The sequence below is a fragment of the Natator depressus genome, chromosome 1, assembly GCF_965152275.1.
Source record: "Natator depressus isolate rNatDep1 chromosome 1, rNatDep2.hap1, whole genome shotgun sequence".
NCBI lineage: Eukaryota > Metazoa > Chordata > Testudines > Cheloniidae > Natator > Natator depressus.
In genome coordinates, this window is record NC_134234.1 from 203,374,041 (window position 1) to 203,391,125 (window position 17,085).

The window sequence follows — 17,085 nt, forward strand, 5'->3', positions numbered from 1 at the left end:
GCTCACTCTCTCCACCTCTTGTGGGCAGTGAGTACAGAAATCAGTGGGGCAGGTCCAGGCACAAAGACACATCAAGGAAGGAGAGCATGGTTGTGCTTGGCTCCACCACGTATAGCAATGTACTGTTTTGAAGCCCCCTTTCACCTCTGCATTCAACATCAATAAAAGTAATAATAATTGATATTTATACATTTCTTACAAAGCTGGGTAAGAGCATCCCTGAAGCACAAAGGCCCCAGTTCATAAGTTCATCCCTGTTCAGCAAAGTACTTAAGCATAGGCTTATTTTTAGGTAATTGTTTAAGTCCTGTACACATCATTGGGATTTAGCATGTGCTTAAAGTTAAGCATGGGGCTTATGTGCTTTTTGAATAGGGATGGACTTAAGCATGTGCTTAAATACTTTGCTAAACTGGGTTCAAAGAGTGTAAGTGACTTATGTAAGGACACAAAGCATGTTGGTGGCACACTAGAAATAGAATCTAGCATCCTGACTCATAACCCTGGGCATCATTATCCATTTTTAACCCCCCAAAAAGAGTATTTTCTCAAATAATTACACACCTGAATAAATCAATCCTGCTTTCAAATTTGACCCCCAAAATGTTTTATCTATAAAATATTAACAGAACTCCAGGCTGCAATAAATTTTACATTATTAGACAGATTACACACAAGCAATTTCTGAGCATATACTGTGTTACTTCATGGAAACCCTTTAAAATCAATTTTAAGTCTGTATTTTCTGGAGTTATTTATGGAAGATCAAAAATACTTTGTAAGGAAATAGCTTTACAAGCTAATATATCTTACCATAGGACAAGAGTTATTAGAAGCTATCATCACTGTATAAATAATTATATCGTTGCATGCACACTAAATTCTAGTGGGATTTTGTTGCTACAGCTACAAAAGAATCTGATTACATCTCCTGTGTAGCTTAATTGAACTGAAATGACTGTGTTGTGTTCTATACAGTTTTGGTAATGTTTTCAGTTTTATGCATGAAATGCTGTCAGACCCAATTAATCTTATTCCTACATAAGTCTAGATAATTTATTTGCATAAAGAATATTAATGAGATATACATGCATATTGGTGGGGTAAAGTTTATTCCAACTCATTGCCTTTGAAAAAGGAATTCAAAATGCTGAAGAAGGATTTTGGTTAAAGTTGTATCCTCAGCTTGGTTTGTTTTGTTTAGAAGAAAACATTGTATATATGTGGTATACACTCGATGTGATCTGAGGAGCATAGGTATTGCTCCATTCTTCTGCCTCCAGGGATCAAGATGCCAAAAAAGGAGAGAGAAGCTGGGATTATGTGGTGAGAAGCCCAATCTCCTCACTGCCTTCTCTGTTGCTCTTTTTGGCTCCTTCTTTCATGGCAAGAATAAGTAGTGCCTACAATCCACAGAGCACAGGGCTGCTATTTTAGGATTCCCTTTGTGATCCCACTATCTGCTATTTAGACACTTTAATCATGTACATGATTTCTAGTTTTGTTGATATTTTCTTATTTTAGTATCCATAGTTTAGGGCTACACTGTGCCTGTTAGGCACAGCTAGGGTGACCAGACACCAAGTGTGAAAAATCGGGACGGGGGTGGGGGGTAATAGGTAATGAGAGAGACCCAAAAATCAGAACTGTCCCTATAAAATCGGGACATCTGGTCACCCTAGGCATAGCCCAAAGTATGGGGTAGAGTGCAACACCAGCCAACGTTCTTCTGCCTCTCTAAGTTAACATGCTCTTGTACTACTTCCCCTTCTTACCTCCTCTGAAAAGAGTTCTTAGGAAAATCAGACAGGATTCTGGATTCCGGATTCCATATTACTGGTTTTCATATGGCCTCATTAGTTTGGTTGGTTAGATCTCTGACTCTGCTAGTGAAACCTCCAGTTCAACTTTCAGTTCTTCCAGATGTATCATTAGATTGAGATCAGGTTCTTCTTCAAGATCCAGTGGAGCTTATGGCCTGGAAGCATGATGCAAACAAGACTTTTAGGGCCAGATGGTCAGCCCTGGTATAGCCCCTTTGTTCATCTGGAGCTTCACCAGCTTTTGGGGAATTCCTGAAATATAGGGGAACAGGATCAATTGTACACCACACTTCACATAGTCCCTGGCATAGGGGGCATGTTGAAGTCTGGTCAGGGAGAAGGTGGGCTGAAATGTTGCTGCATTCCAGCAATCCCTGGTTGATAGACTGGCTTGTTGGTGGCTGTTAAAGCCAGGCACAACCTCCAGTAGTCCCAAGGCTGTTCTAAATTGTGCCATGCCTCGAACCATAATGCTGTTTTTGTCCCCTTATCTTCAATTGAGTTGAGTGGAACTTGGCTGCATCCATGGACTGAGCCTTTTTTGTTACGGGGAATCTCAAGAAATTCTGCTAGTGTCAGAAGCCTTCAAAAATAAATGGCTGTGCTACAAAGTGGAAGAGGTTTGCATTATGGGTCTTTCTTTAGTACAGTGCTCCACTGGTATTTATGTCCCTCAATTTTGGACTATTTGCACCCATATAATCCAGATTTTCTTTGAGCTGTCTCAAAATCCACTAAGCAGCCTGTCATATGCTTAAGTATATTGAACTCTATTCTTCCTTCATGCTACTTTTTACATCTTCCTGCCTGTTTGCTGCTAATCATCTTCATTTGAACCATTATATTGTACAATGAGAATTCTCCTTTTTATAGATTGTATTTGAAGTGATTATACAACCATCATGGAGACTTAGGGCTTGTCTTCACTATCGCGATAAATTGACCTAAGTTACACTACTCCAGCTACGAGAATAATGTAGCTGGAGTTGATGTAACTTAGGCCGACTTACCCCAGTGTCTTCGCTGCACTGCTTCGATGGGAGATGCTCTCCAGTTGACTTACTTTACTGGGGAGCTGGAGTACCATAGTTGACTGGAGAGTGCTTTGCCGTTGATTTAGCAGATCTTCAGTAGACCTGCTAAATCGACATCACAAACCTGATGGTTGAACATCCCTACTGTGTTCTATGAGGATAATATGGTTCTGTGCCCACATCCTAATTTTTTTATGAAGATGGTATCTGAATTTCATCTAAACCAGTAAGTTAAGTTCCCAGTGTTACCCTGGACCTCATTTGTTGAAGAGAGGCAGATTACATACAAGTAGTCTAAAGGATAAGACCTCTTAGTTATTAGCTAGATAGGACTACATCCATACACAAGTCTCCTATATAGAATCATAGACACATAGGGTGGAAGGGACCTTGAGAAATCATCAAGTCCAGCCACTTTATCTGAGGCAGGACAAAGTAAATCTAGACCATCTCTGACAGGGGTTTGTCTAACCTGTTCTTAAAAGCCTACAATGACAGAGGTTTCACAAGCTTCCTTGGAAGCCTGTTCTAGTGCTTCACTATTGTTGTAAAGTTTTCCTAATATCTAACCTAAATCTCCCTTGTTGCAGATTAAGTCCATTATTTCTTGCCCTACCTTTAGTAGACATGGAAAACAGTTGATCACCATATTCTTGATAACAGCCCTTAAATTATTTGAAGACTGTTATCAGGCCCCCTCAAACTTCTCTTCTCAAGACTAAACATGCCCAGTTTTTTTAACCTTTCCTCATATGTGAGGTTTTCTAATCCTTTGATCATTTTTGTTGGTCTTCTCTGGACTCTCTAACTAGTCCACATCTTTCCTAAAGTGTGATGCCCAGAACTGGACACAGAGCTCCAGCTGAGGCCTCACCACTACTGAGTAGAGTAGAATAATTACCTCCTATGTCTTACGTACGACATTCCTATTAATACACCCTCCCCCGAATGATATTAGCCTCTTTCTCAACTGTATCGTATTGCTGGCTCATATTCAATTTGTGATCCACTGTAACCTCAGATCCTTTTCAGAGGTACTACTGCCTAGTCAGATATTCCCCATTTTGTATTTGGGCATTTGATTTTTTTCTTAAGTGTAGTACTTTGCACTTGTCTATATTGAATTTCATCTTGTTGATTTCAGACCAGTTATTCAATTTGTCAAGGTCATCTTGAATTCTAATCCTTATCCTCCAAAGTGCTAGCAATCCTTCCCAGCTTGGTTTTGCCCACAGATTTGATAAGGATACACTCCACTCCATTATCCAAGTAATTAATGAAAATATTGAATAGTCCCGGACCCGGGACAAACCTCTGCAGGATCTCACTAGATACATCCTTCCAGTTTGGCTGTGAAGCATTGATAACTACTCTTTGAGTACAATCTTTCAACCAGATTTGCACCCATTTTATAGTAATTTTATCTAGAACACATTTCTCTAGTTTGCTTATGAGAATATCATGTGGGACTGCATCAAAAGCTTTACCAAAAACCAAGATCTGTCACACCTACAGCTCCCCTCACCATCTACTGGGCCAGTAATTTTGTCAAAGAAGGAAATTAGGGTGGTTTGGCATAATTCATAGATTCCAAGGGCCGAAGGGACCATTATGATCATCTAGCCTGACCACCTGTATAATACAGGCCATAGAACTTCCCCAAAATAATTCATAGACCATATCTTTTAGAAAAAATCCAATCCTGCATCTGAAGAAGTGGGTTTTTTACCCATGAAAGCTTATGCCCAAATAAACCTGTTAGCCTTTAAGGTGCCACTGGACTCCTCGTTGTAATCCTGGTTTAAAAATGGTCAGTGATAGAGACTCCACCATGATCCTTGGTAAATTGTTCCAATGATTAATTAGTCTCACAGTTAAAAATGTATACCTTATTTCCTGCCTGAATTTGTCTATCTTCAACTTTCAGCCTTTATATCTTGTTATACGTTTGACTGCAAGATTGAAGAGCTCTTTAATAAGTATTTGTTCCCCATGCAGGTACTTATAACTTGTAGTCAAGTCACCTCTTAACCTTCTGTTTGTTAGACTCAAGGAGCTCAATCTATTTAGTGTATCACTATAAGGGTATGTCTACACCATGAAATTAGGTCAATTTTATAGAATTTGATTTTTAGAAATTGATTTTATACAGTCAATTGTGTATGTCCCCACTAAGCGCCTTAAGTCGGCCTAGTGTGTCCTCAATACCATGGCTAGCATCTACTTACGGAGCGGTGCACTGTGGGTAGCTATCCCATAGTTCCTGCAGTCTCCACTGCCCATTGGAATTCTGAGTTAAACTCCCAATGCCTGATGAGGCAAAAACATTGTCAAGGGTGGTTTTGGGTACATGTCGTCAGATGGCCCTTCCTCCTCCATGAAAGCAATGGCAGACAGTTGTTTTGTGCCTTTTTTCCTGGGTTACTCGTGCGGACGCCATACCACGGCAAGCATGGAGCCCGCTCAGCTCACCGTCACCGGTGCTGTTGTGAGCATTGTAAACGCTTTGCGCATTATCCTGGAGTATGTGCAGAACTGGGCTAAGCACACCAGCACGAGGGCGATTGTGATGAGGACATGGACACAGACATTCCTGAAAGCATGGGCTGTGGCAATTGGGACATCATGGCGGCAGTGGGGCTGGTTGATACAGTGGAACACCGATTCTGGGCCCGGCAAACAAGCACAGACTGGTGGGACCGCATAGTGTTGCAGGTATGGGATGATTCACAGTGGCTGTGAAACTTTCACATGCGTAAGGCCACTTTCCTTGAACTTTGTGAGTTGCTTTCCCCCACCCTGACGTGCAGGAATACCAAGATGAGAGCTGCCCTGACAGCTGAGAAGTGAGTGGCGATAGCCCTGTGGAAGCTTGCAACGCCTGACTGCTACCGGTCAGTCAGGAATCAATTTGGAGTGGGCAGGTCTACTGCGGGGACTCCTGTGATCCAAGTAGCCAGTGCAATCACTGACGTTCTGCCAGCAAGGGTAGTGACTCTGGGAAATGTGCAGGTCATACTGGATGGCTTTGCTGCAATGGGGTTCCCTAACTGTGGTGGGGCGATAGATGGAATGCATATCCCTATCTTTGCACCGGACCACCTTGCCAACCAGTATGTAAACCACAAGGGGTACTTCTCAATGGTGCTGCAAGCACTAGTGGATCACAAAGGACATTTCACCGACATCAGCATGGGATGGCTGGGAAAGGTGCATGACGCTCACATCTTTAGGAACTCCGGACTGTTCGAGCAGTTGCAAGAAGGGACTTACTTCCCAGACCAGAAAATTACTGTTGGGGACGTTGAAATCCCAGTAGTTACCCTTGGGGACCCAGCCTACCCCTTGCTCCCATGGCTCATGAAGCTGTACACAGGCAGCCTGGACAGTAGTAAGGAGCAGTTCAACTATAGGCTGAGCAAGTGCAGAATGGTGGTAGAATGTGCCTTTGGACATTTAAAAGCTCGCTGGTGCTGTTTGCTGACTAGGTTAGACCTCAGCGCAACCAACATTCCCATTGTTATTGCTGCTTGCTGTGTGCTCCATAATATCTGTGTGAGTAAGGGGGAGACGTTTATGGTGGGGTGGGAGGTTGAGGCAAATCGCCTGGTGGCCGATTTTGAGCAGCCAGACACCAGGGTGATTTAGAAGAGCACAGCTAGGTGCGCTGTGCATCAGAGAAGCTTTGAAAACCAGTTTCATGACTGGTCAAGCTACGGTGTGACAGTTGTGTGTGTTTCTCCTTGCTGTAAACCCGCCCCCTTTGTTGATTTTAATTCCCTGTAAGCCAACTACCCTCCCCCCTTCGATCACAGCTGGCAAAGGAAATAAAGTAACTATTTGTTTTGAAACCATGCATTCTTTCTTTATTAAAAAAAAAAGTGAGATAACTGACAAGGTAGCCCGGGTCGGGTGGGGTGCAGGAGGAGGGAAGGACAAGGCCACATTGCTTATTGTAGCCACACTACAAATCAAAACTGTTTGAATGACAGCCTTCTGTTGCTTAGGCCATCCTCTGGAGTGGAGTGGCTGGGTGCCTGGCGCTGGCACCTCCCTCCCCCCCCCCCCCCCCCCGCGTTCTTGGGTGTCTGGGTGAGGAGGAGAACTTGGGGAGGAGGGCAGGCGGTTATACAATGGATGCAGCGGGGGGCTGTGCTCTTGTTGACTTTCCTGCAGCTCCAATAGACGCTTCATTATGTCTGTTTGCTCCCCCATTAGCCTCAGCATCGCCTCCTGCCTCTGCTCTTTGCGCTCACTTAATGCTTTCCTGGCCTCTACCACTGAATGCCTCCATGCATTAAGCCATGCCCTATCAATGCGGGAGGACTGCATGAGCTCGGGAAACATGTCATCGCGAGTGCGGTTTTTTTGCCTTCTAATCTGTGATAACCTCAGGGACGAACATGATAGGGGGAGCATAGAAACATTTGCATCAGGGGGAGATAAAAAAGGAGAGTAAAATTTAGATGATACATTTCTGAGAACAAAAGGGAGACTCTTTCACAGTGAATCAAGCAATTCACAGCAGACAGCACATGTGCTTTAGGTACAAGGTCGCATTTTGCTTTTTATATTGAGCTGGTATGGTGACACATCACAGAAAGCTGGGCAACATAATTCAGTTTCCAGGCAGCCATGGTAAGCCTTTTGGTATGCAGGGTTGGCTTCTTACCCCTTCATAACATGTGGGAATGGTTTCAAAGTGCAGCGCCATTCTTTCCCATAGCAAGCAATGCCAAGTGGGTTTCACATTTAAAAGGAGGGGCTGCGGTTTTCGGGTGGATGTGCAGCACACACCTCCCCCCGTGCCGCCACATGGCTATTCTCTGGGATTATCCCTTCACCCCTTTCCCCGCAGTGTGGCTATTCTCCGCGATGATCCATTTTAGCCAAGCGCAAACAACCCAGCATGAATGGGGTCCTTTTACTGTTCCCTTACAAAAATCCCCCTACTCCAACCAGGTGACCAGGAATGATATCACTCTCCTGAGGATAACACAGAAAGATAAAGACCGAATGTTGCTTGAATGCGACCAAAACCGAGGACCATGCGCTGCCATGCTTTGTGCAGCAATGATTTCATACTACTTGCTACTGGCTTGGCGTGGTAAAGTGTCCTACCGTGGAGGACGAAATAAGGCAGCCCTCCCCGAAACCTTCTGCAAAGGCTTTCAGAGTACCTCCAGGAGAGCTTCATGGAGATGTTCCTGGAGGATTCCCGCTCCATCCCCAGACATGTTAACAGACTTTTCCAGTAGCTGTACTGGCCGCGAATTCATCCCAATTATTCAGGGCAAATCAAACATTAAACACTATTGCTTTTAAACCCTGTACTGTAGTTACAAATGTGCACTCACCAGAGCTGCCTTCTCCAGCTTCAGGGTCGGGGATCTCGCCTTGGGAGGGTATTGGCTCCAGGGTGATGAAAAGGTCCTGGCTGCTGGGGAGAACGGATTCACCGCTTGCCTGCTGTGCATTCTCCAACTCCTCCTCCTCTTCCTCATCCACAAAATCCTCCTCCCTGTTGCGTGAGACTCCCCCATTGCAGGTGTCCATGGACAGTGGTGGGATAGTGGTAGGGTCCCCCCCCAGAATGCCATGCAGCTGATCATAGAAGTGGCATGTATGGGGCTCTGACCCGGAGCGACCGTTTGCCTCCTTTGTCTTTTGGTAGGCTTGCCTGAGCTCCTTAACTTTCATGCGGCACTGCTGAGTGTCCCTGTTGTAGCCTCTCTCCACCATGCCCTGTGCGATTTTGGCATATATATTCGCATTTCTTCTTTTTGATCGGAGTTCAGCCTGCACAGATTCTTCTCCCCACACAGCAGTGAGATCCAGTGTCTCTCTTTTGGTCCATGCTGGAGCTCATTTGCAATTCTGGGGGGACTGCATGGTCACCTGTGCTGCTGAGCTTGCCAAGCTGACGAAACAGGAAATGAAAATCAAAATTTCCCGGGGCTTTTCCTGTGTATTTGGCTAGTGCATTGGAGTTCAAAGTGCTGTCCAGAGCAGTCACATTGGAGCACTCTGGGATAACTCCCAGAGGCCATTACCGTCGAATTGCGTCCGCACTACCCCAAATTTGACCCAGCAAGGTCAATTTTAGTGCTACTCTCCTTGCCAGGGAGGAGTAGAGAAGTCAATTTTAAGAGCCTTTTAGGTCGAAGGAAAGGGGTTAGTTGTGTAGACGTATTCATTTTAAAATCGACCTAACGCAGCTAAATTCGACCTAACCCCATAGTGTAGACCAGGGCTAAGGCACGTTTTCTAATTCGTTAATCATTCTTGTGGCTCTTCTCTGAACCCTCTCCAATTTATCAACATCCTTCTTGAATTATGGGCACCAGAAGTGGACACAGTATTCTAGCAGCAGTCACACCACTGCAAAATACAGAGGTAAAATTAATCTCTCTACTCCTACTTGAGATTCCTCTGTTTATGCATCCCAGGATTGCACTGGGAGATTGGGAGCTCATGTTCAGTTGATTATCCAACATTATCCCTAAATCTTTTTCAGAGTCACTGATTCCCAGGATAGTCTCTCATCCTGTAAGTGTGGCCTACATTCTTTGTTCCTGTATTATACATTTACGTTTAGCTAAATTAAAACTCTGAATTTTTATTCTCTCACCTCCACCTACTTCTCTGGTGGTGGATGTGGTGAATGAGTGGGGGAAACAACATCGCACCAAGCTGACCCCGTATGACAAAGACGAGAAGGGCGTGGACCTTCTCAGGTAGAAATCTTACTCATCTGCAATCTTACAGTTTTTATCACAAATTACCAGGCAGTCATGGCAAAATATAATTACATAAACTACACAAAATTTACTGCACCTTCCACTGGAAAAGAGTAAGCATTTTCAGGCCATCATTGCTAAGGGGCAGTTACTGGTCAGGACATCCCTTCAGGACATCCCTGCCGTGCACATTTCTACAGCAGTAGTTATGTGCACGGCATTCTGGATCCAACTGTCCAGCTTTCCTGGAGAGGTCCAGAGAACTGCAGAGGATCTCCCTTTTTGATGGTTTGAAGTTGTTTTCCGATGAGAACATGGATGAGTTCCTGCGCTCTTTGAAAGACTCCAAAGCCACTTTACAATCTCTGGGAATTTATACCCTTACAAACAAAAGAAAATTTGGTAGGTCACAAAGCACCCAATGTTCCCATCCAACCCAATTCTCTGGTTTGCAAAGACCCCCCATTTTGCAAAATCCATAGGTTCCAGAGGAAGAGAATCACTCATCCATCAGGCCTGAATATTCAACCAGCATCCTTACTGAAACACTAGTTTTGATGGGTTGGTTGATGGTTTGCAACCTCTCCAGTCTTTAGTTCACCACTTGCAACAATTTGCCCACCTCTCCACATTTGGAGACAGACTTTCTGATTTTTGTTACGCCTGGGAGTGGATTACTACAGACAATGGGTCTTGGAGATTGTAACATTGAGCTACATCCACTTTACCTCCCTCCCTCCTTTCCACCCTTCTTCTCCATCCCTCTTCAGGGACCCCCATGGGTGGCAGGTGGAGCCCCCCTTTGGGGAGGCTAGCCATGGCTGAACCCCTTCTGTTCCCTCCTCCGTGGCCAGAGCCCTGAGACCCCCCTCACTCCCCCCCTGCGGCCAGAGGAGCCCCGAGCTGGCCAGAGCCCTGAGACCCCCCTGTCACCCCCCCACGACTGGTGTACTTCAAGAAACTGCTATCTGTGGGAATTTGCTACATCAGAGAGCAGTTTTTTACACTCCCTTACATATGAGTAACTGCTACAGGTAGCAAATTCCCACAGGTAGCAGTTTCTCACACCACAGGCAGACTAAATAAAAACTTCCCCTCAAAACCCTGCAACCAGGGCGTCTGTTGGCTGCGGCAGCACCAAGGGAGGCTGAGCCGCCACTGGCCTATTATACCCGCTGCCCATGGGGACCCCTCTCACTAGCACTTCCTGAGACGGGCAATAAACTCCCTTCTTTGTTTAGGAATGATAGAGCCTGTCTCTGCTCAACATGGAGGGAAAGGGCTTCTAATCAAGATACTTTCTCATGCCAAAGAAAAATGGAAGATGGAGACTGATTTTAGTTTTAAGACTACTAAACCAATTTTGTAAAGTCTCAGAAGTTCATGGTCATGACTCTGGCAGCTATAATTTCTTCACTAAATTCAAGGGATTGTTTTTTGGCCCTCGACCTACAATATGCATATTGCCATACAGTGATACATCCATCTCACAGAAAATAAAACAAAAATTTGTTACGGACCAGGATCATTTCAATACTGAGTTTTCCCCTTTGGACTCACCTCAGCTCCAAGAGTGTTTTCAAAGATTCTAACAGTGGTGGCTGCTTACCTTCATTGAGAGACGATTTTAGTATTCCTGTGCCTCGACGATTGGCTCTTCATGGGTCAGTCTTTTGAAAGAATGCTGTCAGCCACGCAGATGGTTTTTTCTCTGTTCCTGGAATTGAGTCTTCCACTTAATGTAAAAAAAAAATCATGTTGATCTCTACAGAAAATGCAGTTTGTGACCGGGGTTCCAGTGGGGCCAGCTATGGTCACTCAATTAGGGTGAACTGCAAAGAATGGGGCAGACAATTCCCATAAAGCTGGTGGATATTCCATACTTAGATTTACCAAGACAGCATAAAACAGCTTCTTTATTACCTCACTGGTTACTCAGAAGTCCAAACAACACAGTTCCCTTAAAGTGATCCAGCTTCAGGACTCCATCTACCTAAGTCAAATATGATGATTCCTGAAAATCTTATTTCATCATATAAAAGAAAACGTTCCACCAATCCCAAAGGATCGGACACATTAGCTCCCAGATTATTGAATATTCCAGATCTTACCCAAATACAGCTACAGCCAATTCTTATTAACTAAACTAAAATTTATTAAAAAACGAGAGAGAGAGAAAGACCAGTATACATACAGACATGAGTTCAATTCATTGACGTTTAGATTCATAGCAGAGACGGTGAGCTTTATAGTTGCAAAGAGTTCCTTTAGAATTCAGTTAATAGATTATAGTTCAATGCCCAAATATCACATTCAGGGTTTACCAGCATAACTGGGACCTCAGTCTTGCGACTCAAACTTCCCCTGATGAAGCTTAAGGAAATCTGAGATGACAGAATCAGGACCCAAGGATCTTTTATTCAATTTCATGTCCTCTTCGACAAGTTGGGGTTCCTCTGGGAACAAAAAGGTAATTAGGATGACTTTGAAGGAGGTCCATCACTGGTACTTAGCTACAGAATTAACATAAGGCAATTTCCTTGTTCCTCCACCATTCACAGTACATTTCAAAGAGATGAATACCAATATATCCCGTGTTTACGATTCATTTAAATGCTAGGATGTTCTTTTGATTTCTGAACTCTTACATTGTCCACCCTACTCATACATATGTAAATACACAAACATCCCTCCACATGTCTTTTGAGGGTTATTTATGAATGAAAAGTCTGACTCTTTTTACACCAGAAAAACACTGGGAATAAAAAGAAAATGCTAAAAATATGGACACAAACGCAGAACAGGTTTTATAAAATCCTTGACCTTCCAGGCCTCCAGATCCAAGGGAAGCTCTAGCCAGGAAAACCCTACAAGAAAATGTTATTGGTACTGGAATGGCTGGAAGTGCAAAATATATTTTCTTCTTCAGAAGAGAACTTTTAATTATTAACAACAAAAATAAGCCATGTAGACAGTGCAGAATCATGCTTTCTTCTCACGGTGAAGGAAATGAATTCACAAGAACACAGAAATCCCGGTTATCAAGAAATTCTGTGAAATAGGCAATTGGGGGTGGGGGAGGGGGGAGGAGAACCAAAGAACAGAGACAGTAGAGAATATTGCCCCAATTCAAAACCTTGGTGGTCCTTGAAAGTTTGATGACAGTTGAGGATTTGTATTGCACAATATTCCAACTCAGGCTGGGATGCTGAAAACCAAGCAGTTTATTTTGAAGTAATGCTGCCATATACGTTCTTGTGCAGTAATTCTCAACATTTCCCCTACAGGACTATTTTTTCCATACTGTAATCTAGCTGGCGCATTTCTCCCACTTGGCAACATCAGAAAGGCAGATTCCTCACCTCCTCCTAAAACATGTTCACAATCTCCAGTTTAAGGACTATGTTGCTATTGTTTGTGTGTCTGCAGATTCAGGCATGCATTACTGCATCAGTTTATGCTCAGTTCACTTTTTCAAGTTCATCTCTGCAACTATTAGGACTAGAAACATAATATATTTTAATTAAAGGATAAGAAAAGGAGGATGATTGTGTCCCTCCTGGCAACTGAAGTAGACCCCTACTTTGAGAACTCCTGTTCTAATTCCATTTCCTTTTTGTTGCTCCTGTTTGTGGCAGTGTTCTGAGGCACCATTTCATGTAATGTCATCAGTTGGCATCTAGGGCTCTCTTTGATAGTGTGAAAGAATATCTATAAAGCAAATGAACAACGTGTATCAGTTGTTTTCATTCATATATATTTTTTGTCATTTCCTTTGTTACTATAAATATGTATAAAATCCAATGATATTACTGGGTAAAATACATAATTTAAAATTGCTTTGATGGAAACTAAACTGTATGGTTGAAAATAGCATATCCTTCAAAATAGTTCTTTTGATAAAATTTATTATGAACAATACAGTTTTGAACAATTTGTAGATTCTACTTATATGCAGTTGATATGCAATATCTATAGTGAATTTAGTGCTACAGGTCCTATACTTTAATTGCGTTTGTTTGCTCTGTTTCAGACGGTTCGCCATGGTTTTCCTTACTTGCCTACTGCCTTAGCTTTTGACCCAGTTCAGAAAATTCTGGCTGTGGGGACAAGAACAGGAGCCATACGAATGTATCCTTTCTTATTCAAAGTCTTTACAGTTTCTGTACTTTCAAAACTGTCATGACATGAATCAGCTTCATTCCACAAACACTCAGGTAAGATACATTTTATAATGTTTTACTTCACTGTTTGGACTGGAAAAATTATCTGAAAAAAGTTGTAGTTTTTTTTGGTTGTTCTGGAATTAATATTGGCTTATGAATGTGACTAAGGATGACATTTCACACATGAATTACTGACTTAGGAATAACACTGGCTAATACTTAGTTAATTTTTATGCTCAGTATGTGAAAGTGGAAGGATTAAAAACAAGTATATTAGGTTCCAAACAAGGATACATGTGGAGGAAATTCTTTTAGATATTTTCATTCTTCATGAGTTTCTTCAAAAGTGAATATCCATTTATAAAATTGGGCATTGTTACAATAATATTTTGCCTTGAAGTTTTGATGTTTATAATTTAATATGCATAACTCCTCAACTCTCAGTTGTTAGCCTAGGATACTTTTGGAATTCATTTTTACAAAAGATTGGGATGACCATGAGCCTCACTGGGAGGGAAAGAGAGAGAACTGGATATCTTTTTTTTAATATAAATTTTAATTTTGCAAAATGTTCAGATATCATATTGATGAGTGTGGTAGAAATGTTGCGCTACCGATATATAAAATGAGTCAACCTGTCAACAGAGGGAAAAATTCAATACAAAAGAAATGAAAATTCAGACATGGTCTGATTTTTGAGAATCTAAAAAGTACATTTCAAAGTTCTGAATTACAGGATGTTCCTCTGAACACGTTTCTCAATTTCTCAAGGCCCAAACAGTTCCACCAAACTGGGATACATTTCAATAAAGGAAAAACAAGAAAAACGGTGCAGGAGAGTTAAAATGTTATAGGTTTGATGTATTTAACGAAAGGAATTTTTTTTTTGTAACCTCAGTTTACAGGTTCAGCACTTCTGCTGTAAATAATTGGCAATAAGTGAGAACATGAGTGCCCTGGTTCTATGAACACTAACACATAAGCTTAACTACAATCCAAGAGGATTTCAATTTTAAGCTTCTCAATACTTATTACATTATATACCCCTATAAATCCCAGGTTTAAAACGGAAAGGTATTTTATGAAGTATGGTCAATTTATTCTATACAGATTCTTCTACTCTCCTCTTCACCATAGTGCCTATGAGTCTAGTGACAGCAGAGGCAAGGTGCAAAAAAAGTGAAAACTATTTGTTTGGAAACTCAGCCAGTGCCTCACATAACACATTTAGCAAGTAGGGCTTTGATTCCTCACATATTAGAGTACTCTTGTGCTCAATAAATTTTATCCTCAAAGGCCTTGATGTTTTTCCAGTATAAGCCTTCCACAAGGACACTAAACCAGTTATACCACAAAGTCCGTGCTGTTGGTGATTCTGCTCTTACTATAACATTATTTACCTCAATGAAGTAGATAGAATATATCCCATTGAACACATACGTTTCTGGCATGGAAAATCTCTGCATGTTCTGTACTTCTGACAGACCACAGCTCAAATTGTATTCTGCTATGGAAATACCTAGGGAAGGGGACTAGAGCTTTACCTCTGTTGAAGTGGGCTGTAGCCCACGAAAGCTTATGCTCTAATAAATTTGTTAGTCTCTAAGGTGTCACAAGTACTCCTGTTCTTTTTACCTCTGGGAGTTTCATTCACACAGTCACCTCAGAGCCCTGATTCCTTTGCCCTCCTCTTCCCCCGACCCCAGCAGCCAGGCTCTTTTAGGAGCTGTGCTGCTATTGGCCAGGCACCCTATGGCTACATAAAATTCCTGCTCTAAGGAAAGTGCAGGTGCAGAGCCCAAATTAATGCTTCTTTCAAGCAGTGGTGTAGCTAGGAGTGGAAATTTGGGTGGGCGGGCAATGACAGACTGCTAGCTCAGCTTCTCCCCCAACACCATGCCCTTGTCCTAGCCCTGGTGCCCCCAGATATGGCTTCATCTGCCGAGTTGATAATGCACATGGAGCGAGGACCCCGCTCTCATGCTCCAGTGTGGGTAGCTGCTGGGCTAAAAAAAGTTCCCCCCTTTTGGGCTGAAATTCCCCACATTCCTTAAGGCAGAGAGGGGAGATAATAGGCACTGACCCCCTCCCCCCCTTTCAGTTGAGCAGAGTCCGCAGGCTACATCTTCCCCCCAACCCCCGCCACAGGGTACCCAGCCAGGGAAACGGGTTCCCTGAGCCTCGCCATCTTGGGAAGAGAGAAAGTTTATCCAGAGAGGGGAGGGAAAACTGGGGTGGGGGGGCTGGACAGGGGAGGGCAAAGGTCAAGGGCCAGAGTAGGGGGGAAGGGGCAGGACCCAGGGGGGTGCGAGACATGGGTGAGGCAGCAGAACTGGGGGGCATAGCGGAGCCTGGGACTGGGGTGAAGAGGGATTGGGGGGGTGCAGGAGGGATCCGGGGCCCTGGGGAGGGGGGTCAGGAGGGATCGGGGGGCCTGTTTCTCCCCACCCCCTCCAACTGGCCCTTACCGCTCAGCAGGCACCAGAAGATGAGGCTGCCCCATGTGCACAAGCTAGAGTTCTGCCCGCCTCTCTCAACTCTGGCTCTGTCTCCGTCTGCCCAGCCAGTCGTGTCCCTCTGTCCTGCCGGCACTGCTGTGTCTGTGAAACCTGCACTGCACACTGCTGCCCCGGTCTCTAGTCATGTGCCTAGGTGCCTAGACTGGCTTCTCTCCGGCCCCAGCGCTGGCCCCACCCAGACCTGCCTGCACAAGGCACCTCCCCACACACACTTGGGACGACTCCCTCCCTCCCTCCCAACCTGTGTATTCGGATGGCTCCAACCTTGCCCACACTCCGTCCTGAATTTCAGGTGCCTGAGTGTTGCTCCGGGCCACTGTGGCAGCACTACACCGCTGCTAAGATTTGGGTGGGCCTGGATGCTAAGTGGGTGGGCTGCAGCTCACCTAGCCCTAGCTGTGGCTACACCCCTACTTTCAAGTAGCATTAAATTAAGTCTGGATATCCTCTGTCACAGGAAGGGAACATTTTGTGGAGAAGAGCTCTGCCCCCATCCTTGCTCAGCCCTGCAGTTATCTGTGGAGGGGCTTTCAAAGGAAGGAGGGGAACAATGCTGCTGAAGTGGCACTTCTTTCTATACCTTTCCAGAACAATCTGCTAGCTTAGACTCCCCTCCGTTCATGGAAAATTTAATAATTCTATTATCTGAATCAATCAATAGCATCACCCAAGTTTCTCTACCTATGTGTAATTAGAGAGAGAATAATATACTGTTGTTCATTTCTAAATCTCTTGTTAAAATACCCTAGTGTTTGAACATTCCTACTATTCCTCTGACATGAATGTGCCTAATATTCCTATGA

General features: G+C 43.6%; 1 protein-coding gene and 2 long non-coding RNA genes across 12 annotated transcripts in view; 2 read left to right on the plus strand and 1 right to left on the minus strand.

The window, feature by feature from the left end:
* The window catches only part of STXBP5L (syntaxin binding protein 5L), a 428,399-nt gene that overhangs the window by 24,493 nt on the left and 386,821 nt on the right, over positions 1 to 17,085 (plus strand). For all 9 annotated transcript variants that reach the window (XM_074974797.1, XM_074974780.1, XM_074974789.1 and 6 more), the window contains exon 2: positions 13,631 to 13,728. In XM_074974797.1, the coding sequence (XP_074830898.1) occupies positions 13,631 to 13,728 (98 nt within the window). The remainder of the gene's footprint in view (positions 1 to 13,630; positions 13,729 to 17,085) is intronic.
* LOC142000512 (uncharacterized) lies at positions 1,608 to 16,394 on the minus strand. The gene is made up of 5 exons (XR_012642264.1): positions 16,232 to 16,394; positions 11,792 to 12,053; positions 11,207 to 11,332; positions 8,215 to 8,777; positions 1,608 to 1,978 (listed from the first exon to the last, which is right to left on the minus strand). It is a non-coding gene; the product is annotated as an uncharacterized LOC142000512 (long non-coding RNA).
* The window catches only part of LOC142000518 (uncharacterized), a 127,781-nt gene continuing 124,470 nt past the window's right edge, over positions 13,775 to 17,085 (plus strand). The window contains exon 1 of one of the 2 annotated variants that reach the window (XR_012642266.1): positions 13,775 to 13,814. This is a non-coding gene — a long non-coding RNA (uncharacterized LOC142000518). The remainder of the gene's footprint in view (positions 13,815 to 17,085) is intronic. The other variant, XR_012642265.1, reaches the window with a different exon arrangement.